The following is a 24,980-nucleotide window of genomic DNA, read 5'->3' on the forward strand; positions in this document are numbered from 1 at the left end:
TTTTGTGTGTTATGTTAAAAATTTTCCATGGTCTTGGCACATAATGCCTGTTTTTCTAGGCTAAAATTCTTACAGCCATGCATGGAAATAAGAGTTAGGAGTTCTGATCTTTAATCACTTATTTGGCCACCTGTTAGAATTTGCTCAATATTGTTTAGCCCTGCCCATACAAACTTTCTTTGCCAGCTTTTATAAAGAGGTGTAAGTGGCATTGGGCCATATGCCACTTTTGTTAGATGCTCTCATTTTCATAACAGAAGTTTCTTTCATGGAACATGGGAGCTTGCTTGAAATGCAGAACTCAGGTTGTATGCCAGAACCACTGCGTCAGATCTACTTTAAAATGTGATCTCTAGGTGGTCCCTATGCACAGTACAGATTGAGGGGTTCTGGATAAACCTTCAGATATAGTTGTCAGGAAAGATGTCTCTAAAGAAGTACAAGTTAGCTGAGAATAGAATGATGTAAACAATTGAAAATCTAAAGAAAAAAAAAACAATTGAAGATCTAAGCCTTGTAAAGATCTGGACAAAGAGTGGTCCAAACAATGAGAGTAACTAAGGGAAATGCTCTGGGACCAGTGTGGGTGGCACAACTTGAGAAAGAGGTCTTAAGTCTTCTACTGTCTGATATTTATCCCAGGGAGACATCATCTAATTGCTATCCTGAATTCAGCAGACCACTGAGGGCCTATGTATTCAAGTGAACAGAAAAGTTTTGATGGTTTATAGAATCAATTTAATGCACTTTGCTTTGTCATTGTGCCAGCAGTTTCCATTGAGGGAATCTGGGTACAAGTCTTTATAACACTGAATTTCCAATTAGCTTACTGCATCAATTTTAAGAGGAAACAGGATTTCCCTCAGGACTAAAATTCAAGAAAAACTGTGCATCTATAAAAATAAAACAAAAACAAATAACCCAGTTGATTTTTATCTTATGAACACCGGAAACCCTTAAAATGATTGCTGTCTCTTCTTTTCTGTGGCTAAAAAGCTTAGGTTCAAATTTCTGTCCTGCCTTTGACAACCGTTCTGGATCTGATAGAATACAAGCTTAAATATTAATTTAAAAAAATTTTTTTAGTTGTAGTTGGACACAATACCTTTATTTTATTTATTTATTTATTTTTATGTGGTGCTGAGGATCAAACCTAGTGCCTCACACGTGCTAGGTGAGCACTCTACCACTGAGCCACGACCCCAGCCCTTTAAATATTAGTCTTATTAGCCACATTGTTCTCCTTCCACTAAACTCTCCTCTCCCTGGTTCTGTCAAGTATTTCTTTCACCTAGTAATGTCTATATCTTAGTAATGTGCCTCAAGTAATTTATGGAAAAAGATGAGGTAGAATTATGTATATAAAAACCAACTCAGTAATGTATACAGGATTTATTTGTACCAATTTTTTGTGAGTTCATTTTTCAGACAAAAAATGACTGACAGCTGAAACATTTTATAAATGAGGCAGAGTTCTTAAGGTCAGAGTGAGCTTAATAAAAGTGTTCTCTTGAAACTTGTTCTTTTCCTTGTGGTCCTTCTAGGGCAACACTTCAAATATTCTCACTGTCTTCAAGCCAGAAATGGAATGGAGGGTGAGAAGAAAAGAAAAACGAACTAGTATGTGATCACAAAATCTTTGTTGTTGGCATATGAAGAAACGTAAGTAGCAAAGCTTACAAAGAGAAAATTCTGATTATGTAAAAAGTAAAGATATTCAATAAAAAATTTATTGTATAAAACAGTGTACTAAGTATTATAGAAATTGCTTCCTATGGCCAAGTGGAGCATGCCTGTAATCCCAGCGACTCTGGAAGCTGAGGCAGGAAAATTACAAGTTCAAAACGAGCCTCAGCAACTTAGCGAAGCCCTAGCAACTTAGTGAAGTCCTAAGCAACTTAGTGAGGCCCTAAACAACTTAGTGAGACCTTGCTCCAAAATAAAAATTTAAAATGGGGGGGCTGGGGATGTGGTTCAGTGGTTAAGTGGCCCTGTTCAATCCCCAGTGCTCCCTCTCCCCAATTGCTTCTGTCAAAAATGTTCCTGACAATGGGATCAAGAAGACTTGTCATAACCAAGTCCTTTTTCACCTATCAACTCCTTGCTACACTTCCCTCCCTTTCTCATCATTTCTTTCTTTTTTTCTTTTTCTTTTTCTTTTTTTTTTTTTGGTCACATCCAAATTTAAGTTGGGGCAACTTCAGACTGAAAGGTCCTTGAAGCTTGTCTTGCTTGTCAGGAGAGCATATGCTTCATAAACATGGCTTGAGTGAATGAGCCAGAGATTTAAGAAAGCTGGTTATAACTTCTTCACGGTTTTCTCATGGACCCAGAGTTGTAAATGGAGACAGCAAGAAGGTACTGAATGCCTAGGAAAAGTCATCAGAAGGAGACACCGGAAAATACAGCGTTTACTCTGTGCATTTTCCTAGCATTTAAGGTCGACAAAAGTCAAGGGGCTGGAAGGAACACGATTCTACAGTTCTGGTTTAGAGGATATGAAAATTGGTTGGAAGCAACACGGATCCACAGTTCAAGTTTAGAAGATATTAAGAAACTCGAGTAAATAGGACATGAAATCTAAAGGGAAAGTACACGTCCAGTGTGTTTCCCTATTGAGTCATCTGTTCCCAGCACATTAAGTCACGGTGTTTGGAGATGGGAGAAACCTGAGGAATGCCAGTTTTTAGACGAGACTCACTCTACAAATGCCGCCAGCGGTAGGCAGAGGGAAAGAGGTGGGGTTGGTCCTGTGGGAAAGGTAGAGGTGGGGTCAGAGCGGAGCTCAGAGGCAAGGCTCGAGGCTCAGAGCGGAGGGGCTTTGGCGAGGTGGGAGGGGTGTGGCCAGGGCGGAGGGCAGGGACTGGCACAGTCTGGTGGGGCGTGGCCAGAGGGGTACGTAGAGAAGTAGCGGGACGCTAAAGTTTGGAGGGGGTGTGGCCTCGATGAAGGGGCGTGGCCCGAGCGTCTGGGGCGTGGCAAGCTACAAGTGGGCGAGGCTAGGACAGCCCAGTTTGTGGGTCCCGGGTCCTGAGAGGCGAGCGAGCTAAGAGGTTAGTGCTGTAAGGAACCGTTCAGGTAAGGATGGGCGGCCGAGTCGAGTAGGGGCCAGAGCGGGGACAGGCAAACCCAGAGAAGGCCGTGACGCTCCCCACGACCCTCCGCCCCGCTGCTAGATGTCTCCGGGCTGGGACAGCTGTTGGTCCTGCGAGTATTTTCTGGGTTCCCCTGGGGTGCGCCGGACCAGGAGGGCCTAACTGGGCAGTCCTCTCCACCCCAGCCCTCTTCCTTCACCATGGCTCACTAGACGGCCAAACCTCCCTTAGGGTTTTTTTGCACTTGACAAGTGAACACCTGTCCCAGAGCATTTGTTGGGGACGGAGGGCAATTCCTTAAGGAGGGCAAGTTGCCAGAGTTGGTTGAAGCTGAATAACTCAAGAAAGTACAGCCTATTATAAAATAGCCGGAGACGAGGATAAAGGCTACAAATCTGAGGTTGCAGTTCCAGAAACCGAGGCGCCGTAAGCTAGAACTCACTTGGCTCTTCATTGTATTTTTTCCCCCACCCCACCCCCACTCTGCCAAGAGCTGTGAACAGAATTGCAGCCGCCCCCAGAGCAGATCAGCATCATAGCTGTAACAGTGGAGAAATCTGAGCCTTCTACACTCGCAATTCTTTCTTCTGGACTTTTGTGTGTGTGTGTGCGCGCGCGGGCGCCCCACCCTAGACCTGGAGGAGAGGAACCTCCAAAATGCAAACCTTGTTGGTGGCTGAGATATATATATATTTTTAAACTGCATTTGTTGTTAAATGCTTCTGTTCTGAAGCTGGTGGCAACTTGTTAATATTAATGCCAATGCCCGCCCCTCTTGTGAATTTTCTCTGGGAAAGTTTGAGAAATATGGTGAGTTAGTGAATACACCTTAGTTTGGATAAAACTTATTCTTTCTGAGCAACTGAAAACCACATTGCTTTCTGCTTCTTCTTCCTTTCTGATAATCTGGCCATCTCTGCCCTGCTGTTTAAAAAGTTTGCTGGGAAACAGAGAGAAGCTGCCCTGTTTCTCCAGTGAGAGAGGAGGGGTCCAGCCCCCTGAGCTGTCCCCAAACATTCCTCAGAGTGGCCACTATTTGCGAATCTGTTGGAAATGGAAAAAGCTTTCAGCTCTTTGTAGAACTTTTCTCCTTTACTCAGATAATTTTTAATAAGTACCTGGACTGGAAAGCACTGGAAGGCCAAAAGCAGCAAGGGTACAGTTCTCTGTGCCAGTACACTTCTGCCATGTTCTCCCTGAAGCCAGGCAAGAGGCTGTGACCACCCACAGTTGGAACACAATAAATTTTGAGTGAATTGTGAGTAAATGAGTGAACGTGAGGGTTTTGGAAACCTAATAGAAAAGGAAAACGTATTTCATCTCATTGGCTACAGTTAGTTGTAATATACAGAGCAATTATTAGACATGTATTTTGAAACCTTTGACTATCTCAGATTGGGATCATGTTCCAAGGAAAGAAGTGGGTGAGAGGAGGAAGCTAAGCTATCTCAGTCAAGACATGGCAAATTCATCTCAACTTTAGATTTCAGGGAATTGCAAAAGGCCTGCTTCCTTTTGATATTGGGAGGTGAGAAAACGAAGGGTCAATCTGATGAGGATCAAGTAATTTCTTCCAGTGTTATTGTAACCTTTAGGGAGAGTACATGTCTCTTTTTTGCTGCCCATTTTGTATAGATATAAGTAGTTTAATCAGGAAGAGTTCAAAACACTTGTCATATAACAAACACAATTTATGAATGATTCTTTAAGGATTTTCAGAATCTCTGATTTTTCCATATATTTCTAAGTCTGTAAAACATTGTAGAAGGAACACATTGATCAAATCCAAAGATAGAAATAAATAATCAGTGATAGCAAAGGGTACAGAAAGCTTGGCTTCTCTGAGGCCTGTTGAGCCCATGTATAAACTTAAGCACAGATTTTTCACGAACTATGGTAATGTATGATAGCAGTTCGTTGTTATGTGCTACGTCTAGTAAACATTATTTATGATTCCACAAGCTTGAACATTATGACTTCAGTGAGTAAGTTTTGAATAACTGACTCTCAATAAATTCTTACTTTTAATTTAACAGAAGGGATTGGTCTTGGACCTGAACATTAAAACACCTTGTGTATTGTCATAGGTGTTGGAACCTAGCATTAGCTAAACTGAGTTTCTGTTTATTTGGATTTTCCAAGAACCTTATTCACCCCTGACCTCCAATGCCCTGTTCCTTTCTTGGATATCTTTGTTCCTTCTTAGTCTATTGACATCCTTAATTGCTTCTTTTTGTCTGTCTCTCTCAGAACATCTGTAACTCTGGGAGGGAGGAGTTATTCCTTTTGTTTCTTTCTAGCTATGTAATCATTCCTGAGCACCAGAGTTGTGTTCATCAACTCCCAGACCTTTCCTCTTGCCCGGACCATTGGGCATCTCAAATCCAGTATGATAAGTGGTGCAACTACTGTCTTTTCCTTTCCTCTTTCTCATGCTAGGTTCTGTCTCTTTCTTCAGGAATTCATCCTCATTCTATCAGCATTGCTCCAGTCATAAAAATCACAAGATTTTCTTCCACTTCTTTGATGGGTGCCAAGCCCTACTTTTTTTTTTTTTTTTAATCAAACTGGCTTTTTTCTCTTTTTCTTTTTTTTGGCGGGGGGTGGGGGACATACGAGGGATTGAACTCAAGGGCACTCAACCATTGAGCCACATCCCCAGCCCTATTTTGTATTTTATTTAGAGACAGGGTCTCACTAAGTTGCTTAGCACTTCACTGTTGCTGATCCTGGCTTTGAACTCGAGATCCTCCTGTCTCAGCCTCCCCAGCAGCTGGGATTACAGGCGTGCACCACTACGCAAACTGGCTTTCTCTTGAGCACAATGTATCTTGCCCATCTCTACCATCGCTGCCCAGTTCAGTGCTTCATATTCTGTCACTTGGATTATTGGAATTTCACTTCAAACTCTGGATGACCAAACCTGGTCTCCTGGTTTCTCATTGAAAACCTGTTCCACTCACAGTCTTCCCTATCTCAGTTCATGGAAACTCTATCCTTCCAGTTGCTTAGGCCAAGAATCCCACCATAATCCTTAACTACTTTCTTTCATATCTTATAGACTATATCTATAAGATATATCCAAAATCTAACTACTTCTTACCACCTCCACTTAGTTCAAGTTTCTGAATTATCCTAAACACTCTTCCTGCTTTTTTCCTTTCTGTCGCCACCCCACTACCCACTACCCAAGGTGATGTTTTTGTTTTATTTTGTTTAAAATAGGTCAAACCTAGGGCCTCACACATGCTAGGCAAGTGCTTCACCCCAAGTCCCCCCAAGGCGATTTTTAATAGGTCATACTGAGTTGATCTTTTTAAAAATGTAAATCAGAGTGTTACTCTTCTGTTCAAAAATCTTTAAATTATCCCCATTTCACTTCAAGCAGTAGTTCTCAACCCAGGGCAACCTCTCTCACCAAATTCTCAGGAGACTTTTTTCCCTTCAGCAGTCCTTTTTATTTTTTACTTTGAGATAGGATCTTGCTAAATTGCCAAGGATGCCCTCGAAATTGCGATTCTCCTGCTTCAGCCTCCCTGGTAACTGAGATTACTGGCATGTACCAGTGCACCTGGCTGGAGTCATTTTTTGTTGTCACACTCTAGTGTAGAGTGCATCTAGTGGCATCTAGCGGATGCTAGCCAGTAGGGATGCTGCTAAATACCCTGTAATGCAGAACAGAACACCTGTCACAACCAAGAATCATCTAGTCAAAAATGTCAACAACATAGCCAGGTGTACCACCATGTCCAGTGCACTTCAGGGTCTTGGCATGAGCATTGTCACCTGCCTGGAATGGTCCTTCTTCTAGATGGCCATGTAATTCTCTACCTCTTTCAGTCCTTTGATCAAATTTTACTTTTTTTAATATTTATTTTTTTAGTTGTAGTTGGACACAATATCTTTATTCCATTCATTTATTTTTATGTGGTGCTGAGGATCGAACCCAGGGTCCCATGCATGCTAGGTGAGCGCTCTACCCCTGAGCCACAATCCCAGCCCCAAATTTTACTTTTTTGATGGGGCCAAATATAATACCTCTCTCCCCAATGGAACTCCAGATTCTGCTACTTTTCTTTGAATATGTTCTAATTGTCTCTACAAGTGGCTTATTTATTACATTTGTTGTTAATTGTCTGTATCTTCTGACTAGAAGATAAGTTTCATAGAGTTAAGATTTTCTTTTTTTCCCCAAGGAGCCTAGATGAGTGTCCGACATTTAGTAGATGTTCAATTAACATCTTGAAGAAAGAAAGAATAAAAGAGTGATAGCCGGGCTTGGTAGTACACAACTGGCAGCTCAAGAAGCTGAGTCAGGAGGATCTTGAGTTCAAAGCCAGCTTCAGCAACTTAGCAAAGCCTTAAGCAACTTAGTGAGACCCCGTCTCTAGATAAAAAATAAAAAGGGTTGGAGATGTGGCTCACTGGTTGAATGCCCTTGTATATGTATAACAAAAAAAAAAGTGATGGATTGATGGAGGATGATTCAAAGAATCCCCTGCTTCTTGACTTGTAGCTCTACTCTTTCCCTCTCCTATCTGTTCAGCGCTCTGCTGTCAGTCATCAGAAATGATCAGTTCTTCCTTCTACACACATGGAATAATATTTGAAAGCCTTCCAGCCTCTTATTCCCCAAATTTATCTCAAATCCTCACCCAGACTCACTTTCCAATGCATCCTTTGGGCATCTACTCAGCTAACGCATTGACAAATATTAACAGCAGACTTGGAATGGTGATAGCAGACAGGCTTGGGAATTTGTTTTTCTTTTGTTTGGTCAACAGGGTGTAAAAGCAAGTCTGCAGAAGTAGGGTCCCCTGCAGTGAGGTCAGCGGACAGAGGTCCAGACTTCCAGACCACTACATGCAGGCCACCACTTGGTGATGGGCTTTGTAGAGAATGACTGAGCGAGGGAAAGTGATGTCAAGCACTCAGGAGCCTTTTCCTCCTATCCGTAAAGAGCCAATACACTTCTAGGCCACATGTCATCAGCCACCAGCCTTGGCATTGTTTGCAGACAGCATGAGTGCTGAATGGAGGTCAGTCCCCAAGGCATGAGCACAACCCTAGTGTTCATCCCAGCTTGTGGGGCCAGCTCAGCCTTCCCTCAATGCTTTCTTGATGACTGTCTGTCGGGCGGAGCCAAAGGTCATTTACTCACACTTCCTCTGAGAGTCAGGCTAACAGGCCTAAAACCTCCAAACAGCTTCTAGTGGAGCACCCTGTGCTCTGGCCACATGTGTGCCCACTCATCTGTTTGATCAGCTTTCATGGCCAGTTAGCATGCCCTTGGCCTTGCTTATCACAACCTTTCCTCTGAAGACCTCCCTTCTGTTGAGTGTACATTGTACCTGCCATTAGCTTCCTGAAAATTACTAGATTATAAAAAAAGAGTCTTTTTCACTTGTCTGCCCAGATCTCTCTGACTCTGGAATTGTTCCTTTAATAATCCTAAATTCTGCTTAGTTCAACCTCCATTGTCTTCTTCAGGCTTGATGTCTAATCACCCTACCATGTCCTCATCATTCCTGAAGTATCTCGTCTATCCCTCTGCCTTTGCCCCTTGAAAGTGTCTCAGATGCCACCCCTACTTCAAGCCTCTACTCTTTTTAAAAGTTGTTCTAATTAGTTATACATTAGAGTAGAATGCATTTTGACATGTCATACATAAACAAAGTGTAACTTCTCATTCTTCTGGTTGTACATGACTTAGAGGTATACCAGTTGTATAATCATATATGTATGTAGGGTAATAACATCTGATTCATTCTACTATCCTTCCTACCCACAAAGCCTCTACTCTTTATGTCCTCACTGCACTAAATTGAGACTGTCATCACATCCAGCTTTGATTAAGAAATATCTGTTTAATTTTGCTAACTAAAATAAGCCAGTCATAGACAAATATTATATCATTCCACTCATGTGAGATACCTAGAATCAGCAACACAAAGACATAGAATAGAGGACCCAAGGAAGAAGAGGAGGCATTATTATTTAATGACAGAGTTTTTGTTGGGGGTAATGAAAACATTCTAAGTATAGATGGCGGCGACATTAATTAAATACATTGTGAATGTATTTAAGACTGATGAATATGTCTAATTACAATTGATTAAAATGATAAGTATTATGTACATTTTACCACAGTTCTAAAGAAAGTAACTAAAAAGAGCAGTTATTTGCTTAAATAGTTTTTGCATGTAGATTACAAGCTTTGGAGAGAGGGGAAGGGCATGGCTTATTTCATATTTATTTACACCAGTACAGTGCTGTACATAAGATAATCATTGATTATTGCTTTGATTCAGGATTGAACATCAATGGAAGAGAAGCACAAAGCTGAGGCACCTCTTCCCCATATCTCTTGTCAGGTTTTGAATTTTCATTTTAGTGTCAAATCAACTAAATTCTGATTAGTGGCAGTTGTTTGAAGTTATTGGCTTAAAATGATATTCGAAGTCATTCAAAACTGCTTTCTATTTTCTTAGTTTTGGCATTTATAGCATGGTGGCATTTTGGCATTGAGTAATAATAACTTGCATTTATCTAACCCTTCACTGCTTTTTCCAAGAACTTTCTGATAGTTTGCATTATTTGAAGTCACAGAGTCAACTTCTTACCGTGTTACTAAATAAATATTTTTCTGTTCTTCTGGTTGTAGATTCTTGCATAAGTTCAAGGGTGTGTATTATGCTTTAATCTTAAACACTTCAGTTCATATGATCCTTTTATTCTGCCTTACTGCAGTTATAAATTATGCACTTTCATCTAAACATAGACTTCCAAGTTAGAACCTAAAGTTCATCATTTGAACTCTCATCTGAGATGAAGATAGTAATCCCAAGAAAGAAGTGAAGACTTTACATTAAGGGTCAGGTTGATGCCAAGAAAGTCTATAGTGTTACTGGGCTTTGGCTATTTTTGAATTTTGAAAAAAATTGAAAGTTTTCATATTCTGTAATAAATTACTACCAGAGGCTGTTTTATAAGATAATTTTTATGGAGAAGAAACTGTGCATTAGGGGGATATTTTCCTATGAGAAATATAATCATGGATAAGTTAATACAGATATGCTGAGACTTGCTTCAAAATAACCCAGGGAGGGAAAGCAAAGAGGAAGTACAAATAAAACATGATTGTCTATGAACAGGTAATTGTTGAAAAGGAATAATGGGTGCATGGATGGTTTTAGTATAGTATTCTCACTCTACTGTTGTCTCTCAATGTCCATGGAAGATTGATTCTAGAACCTCTTCAGATACCAAAATCCTCATATGCTCAAGATATTCATATAAAATGGCATAGTCACAATGGAACCTCATAAATATGTCCAATTTTTATGTTTTTATGTATCAGTAAAAAATAAATTTAGATGGCCTCTAGATTACTTATAACACCTAATACAATATAAATGCTATGTCAACAGCTATTATACTATATTTTTAGGGAGAAATAAGGAAAAAGGTATGTATGTGTTCAATATAAATACAAATTTTTTCAAATATTTTCAATCTGCAGTTGACCAAATCCATAAATATGGAAGGCCAATAGTATTTGTATTAGTTTTAAATTTTCCATAAGAGAAAATTAAGAGAAAGAAAGCAGAATCATATTCTGAATTGAGGTAATCAATAAACTATTGTTCTGTAAGGCTGCTCAGTTAATTCAGTTAAGGGAGGTATTTGAAAACAAGGTGCCATTATTCGTCTCAAGATACTATCAAGACATGGTGGCACATGCCTGTAATCCCAGCGACTCCAGAGGTGAGGCAGAAGGATCTTGAGTTCAAAGCCAGCCTCAGCAATTTAGTAAGGCCTTAAGCAACTTTGTGAGATCCCATCTCAAAATAAAAAATGGGTTAGGGATGCGGCTCAATGGTTAAGCACCTGTGGGTTCAATCCCTGGTACCAAAAAGCAAGAAGAAAAATGATACTATCAAGATAATCTCATGAATGTTTATTATGAGATGTGTTTGAAGTCCCGAGTCAAACTTTTGCATATCTTGAATATGGTACTTTTTGACATACATACTTCCTCCCAAAGTGTATATCCACAAACACACAAATAAAACTATAGGCAAAACTGATCTTAATGGGTAGTGAAGTTCAAACACCTTTTAGGCAATGTACACACACTTTAGATGTCACTGGTCTGCAGACTCCAGGCAGAGTTAGTCCTGGAGGAGAGGAACCTCCAAGAGATTCACAGATGTCCTTCCAGTCTTGTGAAGGCTGCAAATCTCCACCTCTGAGTCCAGCGTGTTCGTTGGCAAACTGATGCATACTCAAAGTGTGTAGGACCAGGCCAAAAGATTGGTCCAATTCTGGTCTGGGAAGATGGCTTGATGGGAGCCAGTTTGAGTTCTGCCTGGAGCCCTCATTTGTTCCTTGGAGTCTAGAGATAGGAAGTAATTTTCCTGTCTGTTTTCATTGGACGTGGCTTATGGGGTAATTTTCTCTCCTTTCACTCAGGTGGAGTCTTTTCCTTTCTAGCTCAGAAGGAGCAGGGTCAAACAGCAATACAGAAAAGAGTCAGGTCACAGGCAATTAAAAATAGGGATGTGCATAAAGAGAGAGGAAGATGGAATCACACTGTTTGACTCCTTGCTCAGCATTGATGGGGATCGTGATGTGGGGTTTTGTTTTGTTTTTTAATTTTACACTCAGAAAGAAAAATTCAAGTCTGTATACTAACTGCGTCTTTAGTGTCCCCTGAGTTTCTTTTGTGCCTTGGCTCCCCATCCCCCAAGTCCAGGCCAAACTTCTGAGAGTCCTCCTTTTGACAGGAGAAGGCAGAATCTGTGAACTCATTTACTGTGTTTTCCTTATTCATCTTCTTTAAAAATAAGGACATTATTGATGTGAAATTTAATGTAAAATGAACCTCTCTTGCTGGGCATGGTCGTGCACAACTATAATCCTAGCGGCTTGGGAAGCTGAGGCAAGAGAATCACGAGTTAAAAGCCAGCTTCAGCAACTTTTCGAGGCCCTAAGCAACTCGGCAATACCCTGTCTATAAATAAAATTTTAAAAGGGCTGAGGATGTGCTCAGTGGTTAAGTGCCCCAGGGTTCAATCCCTGGTACCAAAAAAAAAAAAAACAAAAAAAAAAAAAACCTCACTTAAGTGAAGAATTCAGTGGCATTTAGTAATCATAAGTGTTGTGCAACCACCTCTTCTATCTAGTTCCAAAACATTTTCATCACCCCAAAAAGAAACCTGGAGCCCTCTCAGCAGTCACTGCCCATTTCCCCTTTCACTCTCCCCCTAGCAACCTCCAGTCTGTCTTCTGTCTCTGCAGATTTCCCCTAAGCATTTCATGTGCTTTTTTTTTTTTTCCAAGACAATGTATTTAACTTTACAACAGATGGAAAACTCCCTGATTGGTTTCAGTTGTGACGCACAGATGGTTTTTAGATTGCCTTTTGGTGGACACCCATGCTGAGCAAGATTTTTCAATCTTCAAAACACTCAAGACTCAACAGAGGTTCTGCATTTCATATTGGTTTATAGTTCCAAGTGTCTTCCATTTTGGCACAGATTTCCTTTGAGGTACAGGGACACAGACAAAGCCATCTCTTTTAAAAATGAGTTTGTTCGCCTTAATTTCTTTATGTGACAAAAGCAGATGATGATAGCATAGTCTTTAATTCTTATTTAGTCAGTAGCAGTAGTGGTGCCAGAAATTAATAACATCCCTTGTGTGTGGCTTCTTTTACTTTGGCATCATGTTTTTTAGATTCATCACATTATAGTGTGTCCTTTTTATGACTTTCATCATCTTAGACTCACAGCATCCAACACAGTGCTAGAACAAATGAAATGATAATAAATGTTGAAGTGAAAATGTGCACTGAGAGAATTCCCATCCTTGAGAGACTAGGATAGTTTATACACAGGTAAGTTCTTCTTTTAGATCAAACAGGACTTTGTGAGTCCTTCAGGTCCTATAAGTAGAAGTATGAGACTCTCCTCTTAAAGAACAGTATTTAAAAGCATATAAAAAAGTTCAAGTCGGGCCAGGTATGGTGGTGCAAACCTGTAATTCCTGTAATTAAGTCTCGGGAGGCTGAAACAGGAGGTCTGGGTTCAAAGCCAGCCTCAGCAACTGTGAGACACTAAGCAACTCAGTGAGATCCTGTCTCATTGGGGATGTGGCTCAGTGGTTGAGAGTCCCTGAATGTTCAATCTCAAGTAACTCCCTCCAAAAAAAAAAAAAAAAATACAAGCGGGATGTGGTGGCACACACCTATGATCCCAGAGACTCTGTGGGAGGATCGCAAGTTTGAGGCCAGCTTCAGCAACTTAGTGAGACTGTGTCTCAAAATAAAAAAAATAAAATGTGCTGTGGGTGTCAGTAACTCAGTGGTAGAGTGTCCCTGGATTCAGTCCCCAGTACCTAATAATAATAATGATGATGATTATAATAATGATGCAAGCAACTCATGTGGGCTGAGGGTATAACTCAGTGGTAGAGCACTTGCCATATTAGAGGCCCTGGGATCCCCAGTATTGCAATCAAGTAAAATACAAGGTAAAGCAAAACAAAATAAAAACAACCCTACAAATGGGTAATGGTACCAATTGAAAAAAGGAAAGACCTTTAGTACTGTCCCCAAACATGCGGGTAGTCACATCACAGTTCTCTATTCTTGAAATTAGAATCAACATCTTCCCCATCACCAAAGGAGCCTGCTTAGGTCCCTCATCTTGCACTCCCCGAACACCCATTGTGTATCAGGAACTGTGTCCCTAAGAAATGAAGCTATGATGCTGTGTCTCTAAGAGACACCACCCCTCCCACTATGGAGCTTAGGTGCTGGGGAGGATGGGTCGCAGTCTGCCTTCCCAATCAGGTACTTAATTGAACTGCAGTAAGCACTCTGCTGCAGAAGAGTGCCCGTGCCGGGTTAACCTGGGGAGCACATGGTTGGGGGAAAGTTTAAAGCAAGTGGCTCTGGAGTCGGTCATCTGAAGGAATCAACCAGACACAGAGGTAAGGAGAGTGGCCCAGGGAAAGAAGACCATCTTCACCTGCTGCAGAGGGCCTAAGGAGCTGGAGAAACTGAAGTCCACCTGGCTGGTGGGCAAGCAGGAGAACAAATGGACTCAAAGGGGCTAGGAGCTCAGTGGGGCCAGGTCTATGCAGTCATACCAGTCATGGTCACTCAACATCAGTCATGTCCCCAACAGCTGTCTGGAGGCATCCCAAGTAATCACACAAAACACTCGAAAAATCTATAGTGGAATGAATAGGGAACCAAGAGAAGTGTTTGTTTTCAATTTCAGAACTTGTTTATTCACTTGGGACAGGACTTTGCAGGAAAAGTGGATGAAGCAATAATGGAGCAGGGGTACAGGGCTGGTAGGCGAAAAGTGTTCAAAGTTAATATTACCATAATTTCAGAACCCCATGTTGGATACCTTGCAAAGCATCATCTTCTGAGATTTTTACTGGGAGAGGTGCAGAGAGTGACAGTTCAAGAGTAACATTGTCTGTTTTTCCCATGTTCTGGAGCCATAACATTACAACAAGAATGGGCAAAGAGTCACAGATTGTATTTAAGCTTAGATTTCAAAACCACCCATGACTATTTTGGCAGTATATATTATTTTTAAATTTTTTTTATTTCCTTCCTTCCTTCCTTCCTTCCTTTCTTTCTTTCTTTTCTTTGTTGTTGTTGTTTTCAAGCAATCCAAAAGCAGATGATTGTTTTTATTCAGCCTGGAGGGAATTTTAATCATTGAATCCTTCCTATATGGAAATACCATGCTGGGTAATGAATTGGGATTTCAGGGAGTAATTTTTTGTTTGTTTGTTTAAGAAACCTGCCACTAACAGTGGGGCATGCCTGTAATCCCTGCAGTTTGGGAGGCTGAAGCAGGACGATCACAAGTTTGAAGCCAGCCTCAGTAACTTAGTGAGACCCTAAGCAACTTATTAAGACCCTATCTCAAAAAATAAAATAAAAAGGGTTGGGGATGTTGCTCAGTGGTTAAGCACTCCTGGGTTTAATCCCCAGTACCAACAGTTTTTTTATTCATGTAGATGAGGAGAATGTTTTCTCTGGGCCTCAAGTATTTGCCAGCCCTGAAAGGCAGGGCATATAAGTCATCTGGACACAGCCTAGTGAGGAACAAAGAGTTTGAAACACAAAAGTGAATAAAACTATTGACTGTCCCTTGCCCTCCCCCCCCTACCTCAGGGTGTGAACTTAGATGTTTCCACATGATTTTCTTTCTCTATTGGTCACAGCTTTTCCTCTTCTGCCCTCCTCCTCTAGGTTTTGAGGTTCCTGCAAACTATTTGGAAACTGACAGAGATTTCCAGCTAGAGATGGTGGTGATGAATAGCTTGAGGGTCATTCTTCAAGCCTCTCCATGCAAATCACCGTGGAGAAGTTTCCAGGTTCTGCGGTCCACGCCAGTGAGGCCCTGCAGTCTCTACACCTGCACTTATAAAAGCCGGAACCGAGCCTGTGAGTACATTTTCCTAAAGAGAACAAAATCGCTTGTTTGGTTTTTATAACGATCATTTGTGTTAAGCATTTGTCGATACGGCGTCATTGGCAGTCTGGTGTGATTATATGTTGTAATTTTGAGACAAGGTCTTGCCAGGTTGCTTAGGGCCTTGCTAAATTGCTGAGGCTGGAGTTGAACTTGTGATCCTCCTGCCTCAGCCTCCCAAGTTGCTGGGATTACAGATATACTACTATGCTAACTTTTCTATTGATCCTCTAAAGTAAATGTGGAAAGTTCTTTCTTGGTCAGGTTTAGTATACTAAAATGGTGCAGAAATTGGACAAATAAGACGTCCAGTTTCAAATATCTTGGAATCTGATTATCTTGGGAAGCTGAGGCAAGACGATCACAAGTTCAAGGCCAGCCTCAGCAACTTAATGAAACCCTAAGCAACTTTTTTTTTCAATGGTACTGACAATTGAATTCAGGGGTGCTCTACCACAAGCTACATCCCTAACTATTTTTATTTCAAAACAGAGTCTTGCTAAGTTACTAGGCTGGCCTCCAATTTGTGATCTTTCTGCCTCTGCCTCCCAAGTCACTGGGCTTAAAGCTGTGGACCACCAGGCCTCAGAACCAGCTGTTTTTATTGTTTCTTGTTAGTAATGATCTTTTTACTAAGGGCAATCCACAGAGTACAAATTATTTCAGTAAATCTTAAGTTTCTGGAAGTTGCTTTAATTTTTGCAAGCAAGTCAGTGGCTTCACACTAAGGGATATTCTAACCGGAATTACAAATCCTGGAGTTAATTCTAGCTGACTAAGTTGATAGTATGTATTCTGCTGTAAACACAGAAAATCAAGTGAGCCAGAAGGTGGTCTCTCAAACCTCTGATTCTTGCCCTGGGAATACAAATTAATGTCCACATCAGGATGTTGTAGGGATTCTCAACCATGACCTTGACATGGTAGGTGGGTCATTGTTGTTGGGAACTCTCCTGAGAATGGCAGGGTGTTGAGCAGCATCCCTGGCCTCTTACCCACTAGATGCCAGTACGACTCCCACCCAGTTATAAGAACCACAAATTTCTGCAGGGAACTGAGGATGTAGCTCAGTGATAGAGCGCTTGCCAAGTATGTTTGAGGCCCTGAGTTCAATCCCTGCCACCAGAAAAAAAAAGTCAGCAGACATTGTCAAACAAGCTCTTGGGGACAAAATTGCCCCCACCATTAAGAACAGTCAAGGTGCTGGGAGAGGATGTGGGTATTTGTGGAAAGATGAGTTTGAGTTTATGGAGAGATGAAGTGGCTAAGCATAGCATTCAAGAGAAATTTTTCATGTTTTCCATTATTAAAAGAAATTGACACAAAATTTTCAAATGTGGGCTTGCATCCAGGTTGGTCTGGATTTCTGTTTGTTGTTGTTGTTGATCCTCTTTGACTCCAAATATATACAATACAAAGAATGGGTAAAAATTGAATGCTTATAAATTAGTAATGCTAATCTAGCTAAATTCAAAGGCTTGAAACTATTTCATAAATATAATTTTATTGTATGTTTATTTTCTTTCCTTCCTCATTGACTGTATTCTCATTAAATTAAACTGGCCTGAGTCATAATAAATTTCTGGTTGTTAGGTGTGGCTTCCTACCAGCATGCCCACATCCTACTCAGACTGGCGCTCTATGACCTAAGGCTTAAAATGGAAAAAATTAGTCATATTTAGTGAGTTACCAAAGATTTCCTTTTTTTTTTTTTTTTTACAGAAAGATGAAAGTTAAACATCTAAAGTTCTGCATGCTTTTGTCTTTAGGACAGTTGAGGTACTTCTTTTATTTCTGACAAAAAAAAAACTGCAGTGGTTTGGGGAGGTGGGGTTTCACTAGATTAATTTACCACATCATATGACACATTCTTGTTTCCAAGTTGGTAGGACAAATGACATGGTCACCATTTATTTGGCTTTTGGTATACTGCACTGTCCTGACTTGCTTTCACTCAGGAGAACATTATCGTCTTTGCTTTCTCACTGACCATTTCCTCTTCTGTTATCCTGACCCCTTGCCTACTTACCTGTGTAGACAGCACTCATTGTTTTTGGAAGGCCGAGAATACACTGGACCAAGAACCACCTAAGATTGTTAAGGGTTAGAAACTCAGTGTTAGGACTTGCTTAGTATGGGTGAGGCCCTGATTTCAATTTCTAGCACCAAACAACAACAACAAAAACTACCACCCCCCCCCAAAAAAAAAACCCTTTAGTATTACTAAATTCTACAAGTACTACTACTATGGTTACTAATTCGACTAGTACTGCAATTGTTATCATTAACTGTATTATCATTATCTTTATTTTCATCATAGGCTCAGTGCCTGCCTCAGGTGTTTAAATCTGACCATTTTAAGATGAAATGAAGCAGAGTAAGGAATAAATCAAGTGGGAGGTTGTGACAAATTCAGAAAACAACATTGTAGGTCAGCCTTGAGATCTGTGCCTTTACCTTAGCTCCCTGACCTCCTACCAAGTAATCACTGGCTGTCAACTCAAATTGCTGTTTGCTGTTATCTCAAGAAGCAGGCAGCCTTGTTGGGGACTTACGGACTGTACACCTGTTACCCATGATGGAAATCAAATCAGTTTCACCTAGGGTATCATCTAATGACATTTAGCCTAATCATTACATTAAAAAAATTTAGGCACAAGATCTTGGACCATAGAAAAATGAATTTGATAATTTAGTACATCTTAATAATTATATATATCAAGAATACAGTCTAGGATGGAAATGGTATATATTTGTTATTATTACAATGATTTTTTTTTTTTTTTTTTTTTTTTGCCGGAGGACTGGGGATTAAACCCAGGGCATTTACCACTGAGCTACATCCCTAGCTATATCCCCAGCCTCCCCCACCTTTTCTTTTTTTTTTTTTTTGGTACCGGGAATTAAACTCAGGGGCACTCGACCACTGAGCCACATCCCTAGCCCTACTTTGTATTTTATTTAGAGACAGGGTCTCACTGAGTTATTTAGCACCTCACTTTTGCTGAGGCTGGCTTTGAATTCGCGATCCTCATGCCTCAGCCTCCTGAGCCTCTGGCATTACAAGTGTGCACCACTGACCCCGGCTTATTTTTAATTCTAAGACAGGGTCTTGCTAATTTGCTGAGGCTGACCTTGAACTTGCCATCCCACTGCCTCAGTCTCCCGAGTTGATAGAATCATGGGAATGTACCACTGTGCCTGGCTTCCAGTGATTCTTTTTTTTAAAAAATATTTATTTTTTAGTTGTAGTTGAACAAAATACCTTATTTTTATGTGGTGCTGAGGATCAAACCCAGAGTCTTGCACTCTATCGCTGAGCCACAACCCCAGCACCCCCAGTGATTCCTAATGTTCAAGGTCTCCCTACTTTTAGAATGATGACAAACATTTTAGGATAACTTGAACTAGAACTGCAGTGTACAAAATGTAGCCAATAGCCCCATGTGAATATTTATATGTAAATTTAATTTCATTCATATATTATAGCCACATACACTTTGTTTCCACCACACTGGATATTCCCATCATCAAAGTTCTGACAGCACTGATCTATATTATAACTGAACGGTTACAATGTTGTTCTATTATTTCTCTATTTAATTTTGAAAAATACAAATAAAGCCTGGAAAACAATATTAAAAAGCCTGTCAGTGTTTTCTCAAGGAACTCTGATAATCCCTAGATAACTTACATCCAGGATGTCCCAGACTGTTGTATTAATATTCAAATACCTTGAGAAACAATGGGCCCATTAAGATCACCTTAAAATTGCATAGTGGCCTCAGAGTTACCTTAGGCTCTCTAAGACCAACAAATAACCCTGGAACTGACCACAGGAAGTTTGGGCTTTATTTTCCTGTGCTGGTCATGACATGGGTATCTTGTGGTTAATGGACTCAGCATCAAAGTGCCTTTTGCAGCCACATGCTGCAACATGGCAATTTATGATTCTCTCATTGTCCTCAACAAAATCATGTGCAGGATCCCTGCCTGCAACTGCACTAAGGCCAAAGATGGTCTTCAATTACATGAGAAAACAGCACACTCCAAGGGGGAAGAAAAGAGTCCAGTGGCAAGGCACAGGCTAAAAAGCCACTGAGGGTATAGAACGATGCTGTCCAGTAAATAAATAATGTAAGCCACAAATATGACCCATATAGGTAATTCTATATTTTCTAATAATCACATTACTAAGGTGGATACACAGATAAGATTAATTTTACTGTTGAATTTTATTTAACCCAATAAATCCAAAATATTATCATTTTAACATGAAGTGATGATAAGAATTATAAATGAATTTTTAAGTCTTTATTTTATGCTATGTTTTCAAAGTCCCTAGTGTCATTCATTATAGCACATCTCAATTTAGACACATGGCAAGTGGCCACCATATTGATAAACTCAGGTATAGAGAGTGGGGAAGTCCTAAATTTTGATGTTCTAAATTTAATTACAGAGGGCCTGGGGGTGGAAGGGAAAAGAGATAGAGAAGGTCAAATGCTTCTCTTGTGGGCTGTCTTCCTATCCCAAAGCTTCCCCTATCACAGGAGAGTGGAGAGCTGAAGTTCTAAACCTCGGTTCTTGTGTCTTGATGAAAGAAAATTTAAAGTCAGACATGAAAAGCCAAGTAAGATAATTTTTTTTTTTTTTTTTGGTATTGGGTATTGAACTCAGGGGCACTCAACCACTGAGCCACATCCCCAGCCCTATTTTGTATTTTATTACAGACAGGATCTCAATGAGTTGCTTAGGGCCTCCCTGTTGCTGAGGCTGGCTTTGAACCCGAGATCCTCTGCCTCAGCCTCCCCAGCTGCTGGGATTCCAGGTGTGTGGCACTGCACCTGGCTAAGACAATTTTATTAAGTGAAAGTAAAGTAAGGCTAAAGGGGAGAGAGAGAGAGAGAGAGAGAGAGAGAGAGACCTTCTGAAACACATTGAGAAACCTGTGGCCATAAATCCTAACTTTACAATGAGTCAATAAATGATCTTCCTTTCTTGACATATTTATTAATTGTTTTCCCTTGTTTCCACCTGCTTATTTTCAGGGTTATCATACCTGTTGTTGTTCTACAAGTTACTTGATTGTTCACTAAGGCTATTCAGAGAAGCCCCATGACCCTCCTGTGTTACTTGTTTACATTTCATGGCTCATCACTAACTACTATCTAACATCCCTGCTTCAGATAATCCTGCCCCTTTAATCTGTAGCCAATGTAGGTTTGATGTAAATAATTTATGCCTTCCTTTCTCAAAATTTCATTTTAAAGTACTGTGTATGTGTGTGTGTTGTGTTGTGTTGTTTTTTTGGATCCAGTGACATTTTTCCAAGTGCTTTCTAGTCTTGGTTTTGGGAGCTTCAGAAACTTGTCCCAGGACTGCTACTTTATTTCTGACTAACACCTAACCTGCATTGGTGTGGTGGACCTTTTTGCTTCAGAGATCCTTTGGTCTCTTCCAGGTTTGGTTTAACAAGGGAATGGGTGTTGAGAAGTCAGAGCAGCTAAAGGGATGATTAAACTTAGGATAGAATTGGCAGGGAAGGGGAAAGAACTGACTTTGAGAACCTGCAAGTATTTTTTAATATTTTGAGAAACAGGTAGATCTAGTCATGAGATCCCAGGAGCTATTTGGGTAAACCAGTTTGCCTGGTAGAGAGATGATGGGTGTGAGGTAAGAATGGACAACCTGGCATTGACTCTGGTTTTTCTCTATCAGTAAAATAACCATTTAGGGGCTGGGGCTGTAACTCAGTGGTAGAGAACTTGCCTAGCATGTGTGAGGCACTGGGTTTGATCCTTAGTACTGCATATAAATAAATAAATATCCATTGACATCTTAAAATTTTTTTTTTAAAAATATCATTTTTAAAAAGTTGTAAAAATATGACTATTTAGTGCCTCCTCTGTGCCTAGTACCAGGTTTAGCCCTGGAAGCTACAAAAAAAGTGCAGGACATGGGCCCCATAGGCTCGGGGTTGACACAGGCCCTTTGAGCAGATAAAGCAAACACACATTACATGAGGGATTCTGGGTGCTAAATGGTGTGAATGAATGCACTGTGAGTTTAAAAAATCAAAGATGAGAGTGGCTGGAAAAAGTGTCATCCCAAGGAGAAGATGTGCAGTGGAAGATCTCCTAAGTGGTAAGGAGAATGAAGGTATCTAAGCACAAGCAAAAAGAGCTCACTCTGTGCAGGTGGCAGTTGTAATAAAAGTGGCGCAGTCAAGGGTGGTGGCATGATAAGAAAAGCAGCAGGGGAGACAAGGGCTTGGGAAGGAGGAGGAGGAGGAATGGGATAAGTGAGAGAAGCTTGAATAGGAGCACCGGGGCCCTTGGACACAAGTTACAGGTTGATGTACAGTTGTTAGCATGAATGCAACACGGCAAAGCTGATGATTTAGGGAAACTGCTGAGGGTCAGAACACAGGATCCAGGGGTGTGAGGGAGGAGGGAGAGCTCCCAAGAGGCTTCATATGAAGTCTGGGGTTTAGGGGCCTCAACTTGGGTAGTGATTATGGGCAAGGCAAGGAAGAAATGACCTGAAAGATTCTTCAAGAAGAAATAATATGGTGATCAGTGGGGTAAGAGGAAATAAAGCAAGAAGGAGAATCAAACTGCCTTAGTGTGTTCAAGCTGCTATACAAAATACCTTAGCCTGGGTGACTGATGAAACGTTGGATTGAACCTGGAGTGCTTTCTCACTGAGCTACATCCTTAACCCTTTTTATTTTTTATTTTGCTAAGTTATCTTGCTAAGTTGCTGAAGCTGGCCTTCAACTTGTGATCCTCCTGCTTCAATCTTCCAAATCACTGGAATTATAGGCATGGGCTACCATGCCATCTCAACTATGAGATTATTATTATTATTTTGGTACCAAGAATTGAATCCAGGGGTGCTTTACCACTGAGTCACATCCCCAGCCTTTTTTTATATTTTATTTAGAGACATGATCTCAGAGAGTTGCTTAATACCTCGCTGTTACTGAGGCTGGCTTTGAACTTGCGATCCTCCCACATCCCTCGGCCTTCTAAACTGCTGGGATTATAGGCATGCACCACTGTGCCTGGCTATGAGATTCTTAATGATAGTGTTATTTTGCTCACTTAAGCCATGGTTGATACAATCACTATCTTTGTTTATTTCATTTTTTTCTACATAAGAAAAACTTGAAAATAAAGCCTGTATTAGAATACAAAACAGCTTCTTATTTTGAGGGAAAATATGAGCAACTACCAGGAAATTATTTCAATCTGCTTTTAGTTTAAGGAAGAGAAAGGGGAGGGAAGAACAAAAATGTGAGTTTATCTTTAGAAAAACAAACCCTTGGCAATGCTGGCTTCAATAAGGGGACAGTGACTAAGTCCCTCCACTTCCAATGGGGGATGGTCTAGGGTAATAAAAGAAGAGGTGGTCACAGGAAGGAAATTCTGCTGGGAGCTGAACTTGTAAACCAAAGGGCATAAATTGATGGCATTATGGTCATAAAAGGGCAGTGAAGGAATGAACCCAGTTTTCTTGTGTTAGTTAATTTTCTGGGGTGTAAGAGTTGATGATTTCCATTTCCTGGATGAAGTGGCCAGCAATTAAGGATGACCGAGGGCATCATTTTAGGGACCTGATCACTATTCCAGTTCTTCCGTAGTCTTCAGAGGAGACCCTCATGAACTGGCTTTGAGTTTGAATTCTCTAATTCTCAAAGTCTGAGCATCTTAAAAAAAAGGGGCGGGAAGCGCAAGCCCTCGTGCTGTGTCCGTTGGAGCTTGGGCGGTGTTTTCTCCTGCTGGGCATCGGAACCCGGAGCTCTCCAGACTTCAACACTCTGGAACTCACACAAGTGACCTTCTAGGCTCTTCTGCCTTCGGGCTTGGGACTGAGAATTGCACCATCTCCTTCCTTGAGGCAGAGGCCTTGGGACTTGGGCTCTGTCACGCCACCGGCTTCTCTAGAGCTCCACCTTCTGGTCTTCTTTTGAGACTTCTTGGCCTCCCTGACTAAGCTCCAGGGAACTTTACAAGATCAAGAATATTTCATTCAGAAGAAGATGGCCACTGCGCACGGGGGTTGCTGAAGTGCTGAGCGTGGTGCTCAGAGCAGCGGCTTTAATCGAGATTTCGCACAGCGTGTAAGAGCTCCATTCACCGTTAATCTGTAGCGGACCAATTTGCCAAGCAGCAGGAAGAACAAAGAGATCGAAAAAGAGACGCTTGGCTCCCGGACGCTTTGCCACCCAGAGCCGCGGGCGCTTTGCTCCCATCTGCTTCCTCTTTCGCTTCGCTCCGGGCAGAAAAGGTGAATGTGTAATCAGAGGTGGATTAGAACTGACGTCACGGGCGGAGGAGATAACTGCATTGAAACCAGCGCAACAGGGCTCCCAGGAGCAGCAGACATGGCGTGTAGCCAGTATTGTGGTGAGCGTCACAGGTGAGCGCGGCCTGGCTTGAGGAAACACAAGAGAAGGCCCTAGGCACTCAGGATTGGAGACCCGCCCAGTCTGTGAGGAAGAGCTGCTACACAGTGATTGGTTCCCACTTAGTGAGAGGAGACACTTGACCCAGTGGGCACAGCTCCACCTACTGGAAGAGAAATTAATCGAACTCTATGACTGCATTTATTATTATTATTATTATCATTTTTTTTTCTTTTTCTTTTTCTTTTTTCTCTTTCATTTTCAATTTTTTGTTGTTGTTGTTCTTTAACTTCTTTTAATGTTTCTAATTTTTTAAAATTCTTTTATTTTTATTATTATAATAATTTTTTTAATTTTAATTTTCATTATTTTTATTATCATTATTATTTTTGTAAAAAAAATTTTTTTTCTTTTCTTTCTTTCTCTATTTTCTAACTTTTTTGTGTGTGTTTTGTTTTTGTTTCTTTTGTCTTTTCATTTCTTTTTAATTTTCTTATTCCCCCTTCCTTGAATTCTACCTGCCTACTCTCATTCTCTTTAGTGACTTCTTCCCTTCCCTTCTAATATCTTTCCTCCCAAGCATCAAATAAATTTATAAGAGTAAACAGTAACTCAGCAGTCAAGCAGAACAAGAAATAACATGAGCAGCATAAAAAAGCAAGGAAGAAAAGGGGTACAAACAATGAAGGACAGCCTAAATATTCAGGACGACCTAGAGTCAGCAGAAAAATGGTCATATAAAGAACTCAAGGAATACCTTAGACAGATGGAATGGAACCTTAAAGAGGATACGAGACAGCAAATCCAAACAGTGAAAGAACACTTTGAAAATGAATTACATAAACAGATAAAAGAAGAAGTTAAGCATCTTTATCAGGAGATAGAGATTATAAAAAAAATCAAACAATAATTCTAGAAATGAAGGAAACGATAAACCAAATTAAAAACTCAATTGAGAGTATC

At 40.7% G+C, this 24,980-nt stretch overlaps 1 protein-coding gene across 3 annotated transcripts in view; it reads left to right on the plus strand.

The window, feature by feature from the left end:
- Nucleotides 1-2,993: 2,993 nt before the first annotated feature.
- Ca5b (carbonic anhydrase 5B) overlaps nucleotides 2,994-24,980 on the plus strand; it is a 60,202-nt gene continuing 38,215 nt past the window's right edge. For 2 of the 3 annotated variants that reach the window (XM_027927431.2, XM_071606353.1), the window contains exons 1-2: nucleotides 2,994-3,053; nucleotides 15,382-15,576. In XM_027927431.2, coding sequence (XP_027783232.2) covers nucleotides 15,435-15,576 — 142 coding nt within the window. In that variant the 5' untranslated portion in view covers nucleotides 2,994-3,053; nucleotides 15,382-15,434. Of the gene's footprint in view, nucleotides 3,079-15,381; nucleotides 15,577-24,980 lie in introns of all 3 variants that reach the window. The other variant, XM_071606352.1, reaches the window with a different exon arrangement.

The sequence above is a fragment of the Marmota flaviventris genome, chromosome X, assembly GCF_047511675.1.
Source record: "Marmota flaviventris isolate mMarFla1 chromosome X, mMarFla1.hap1, whole genome shotgun sequence".
NCBI lineage: Eukaryota > Metazoa > Chordata > Mammalia > Rodentia > Sciuridae > Marmota > Marmota flaviventris.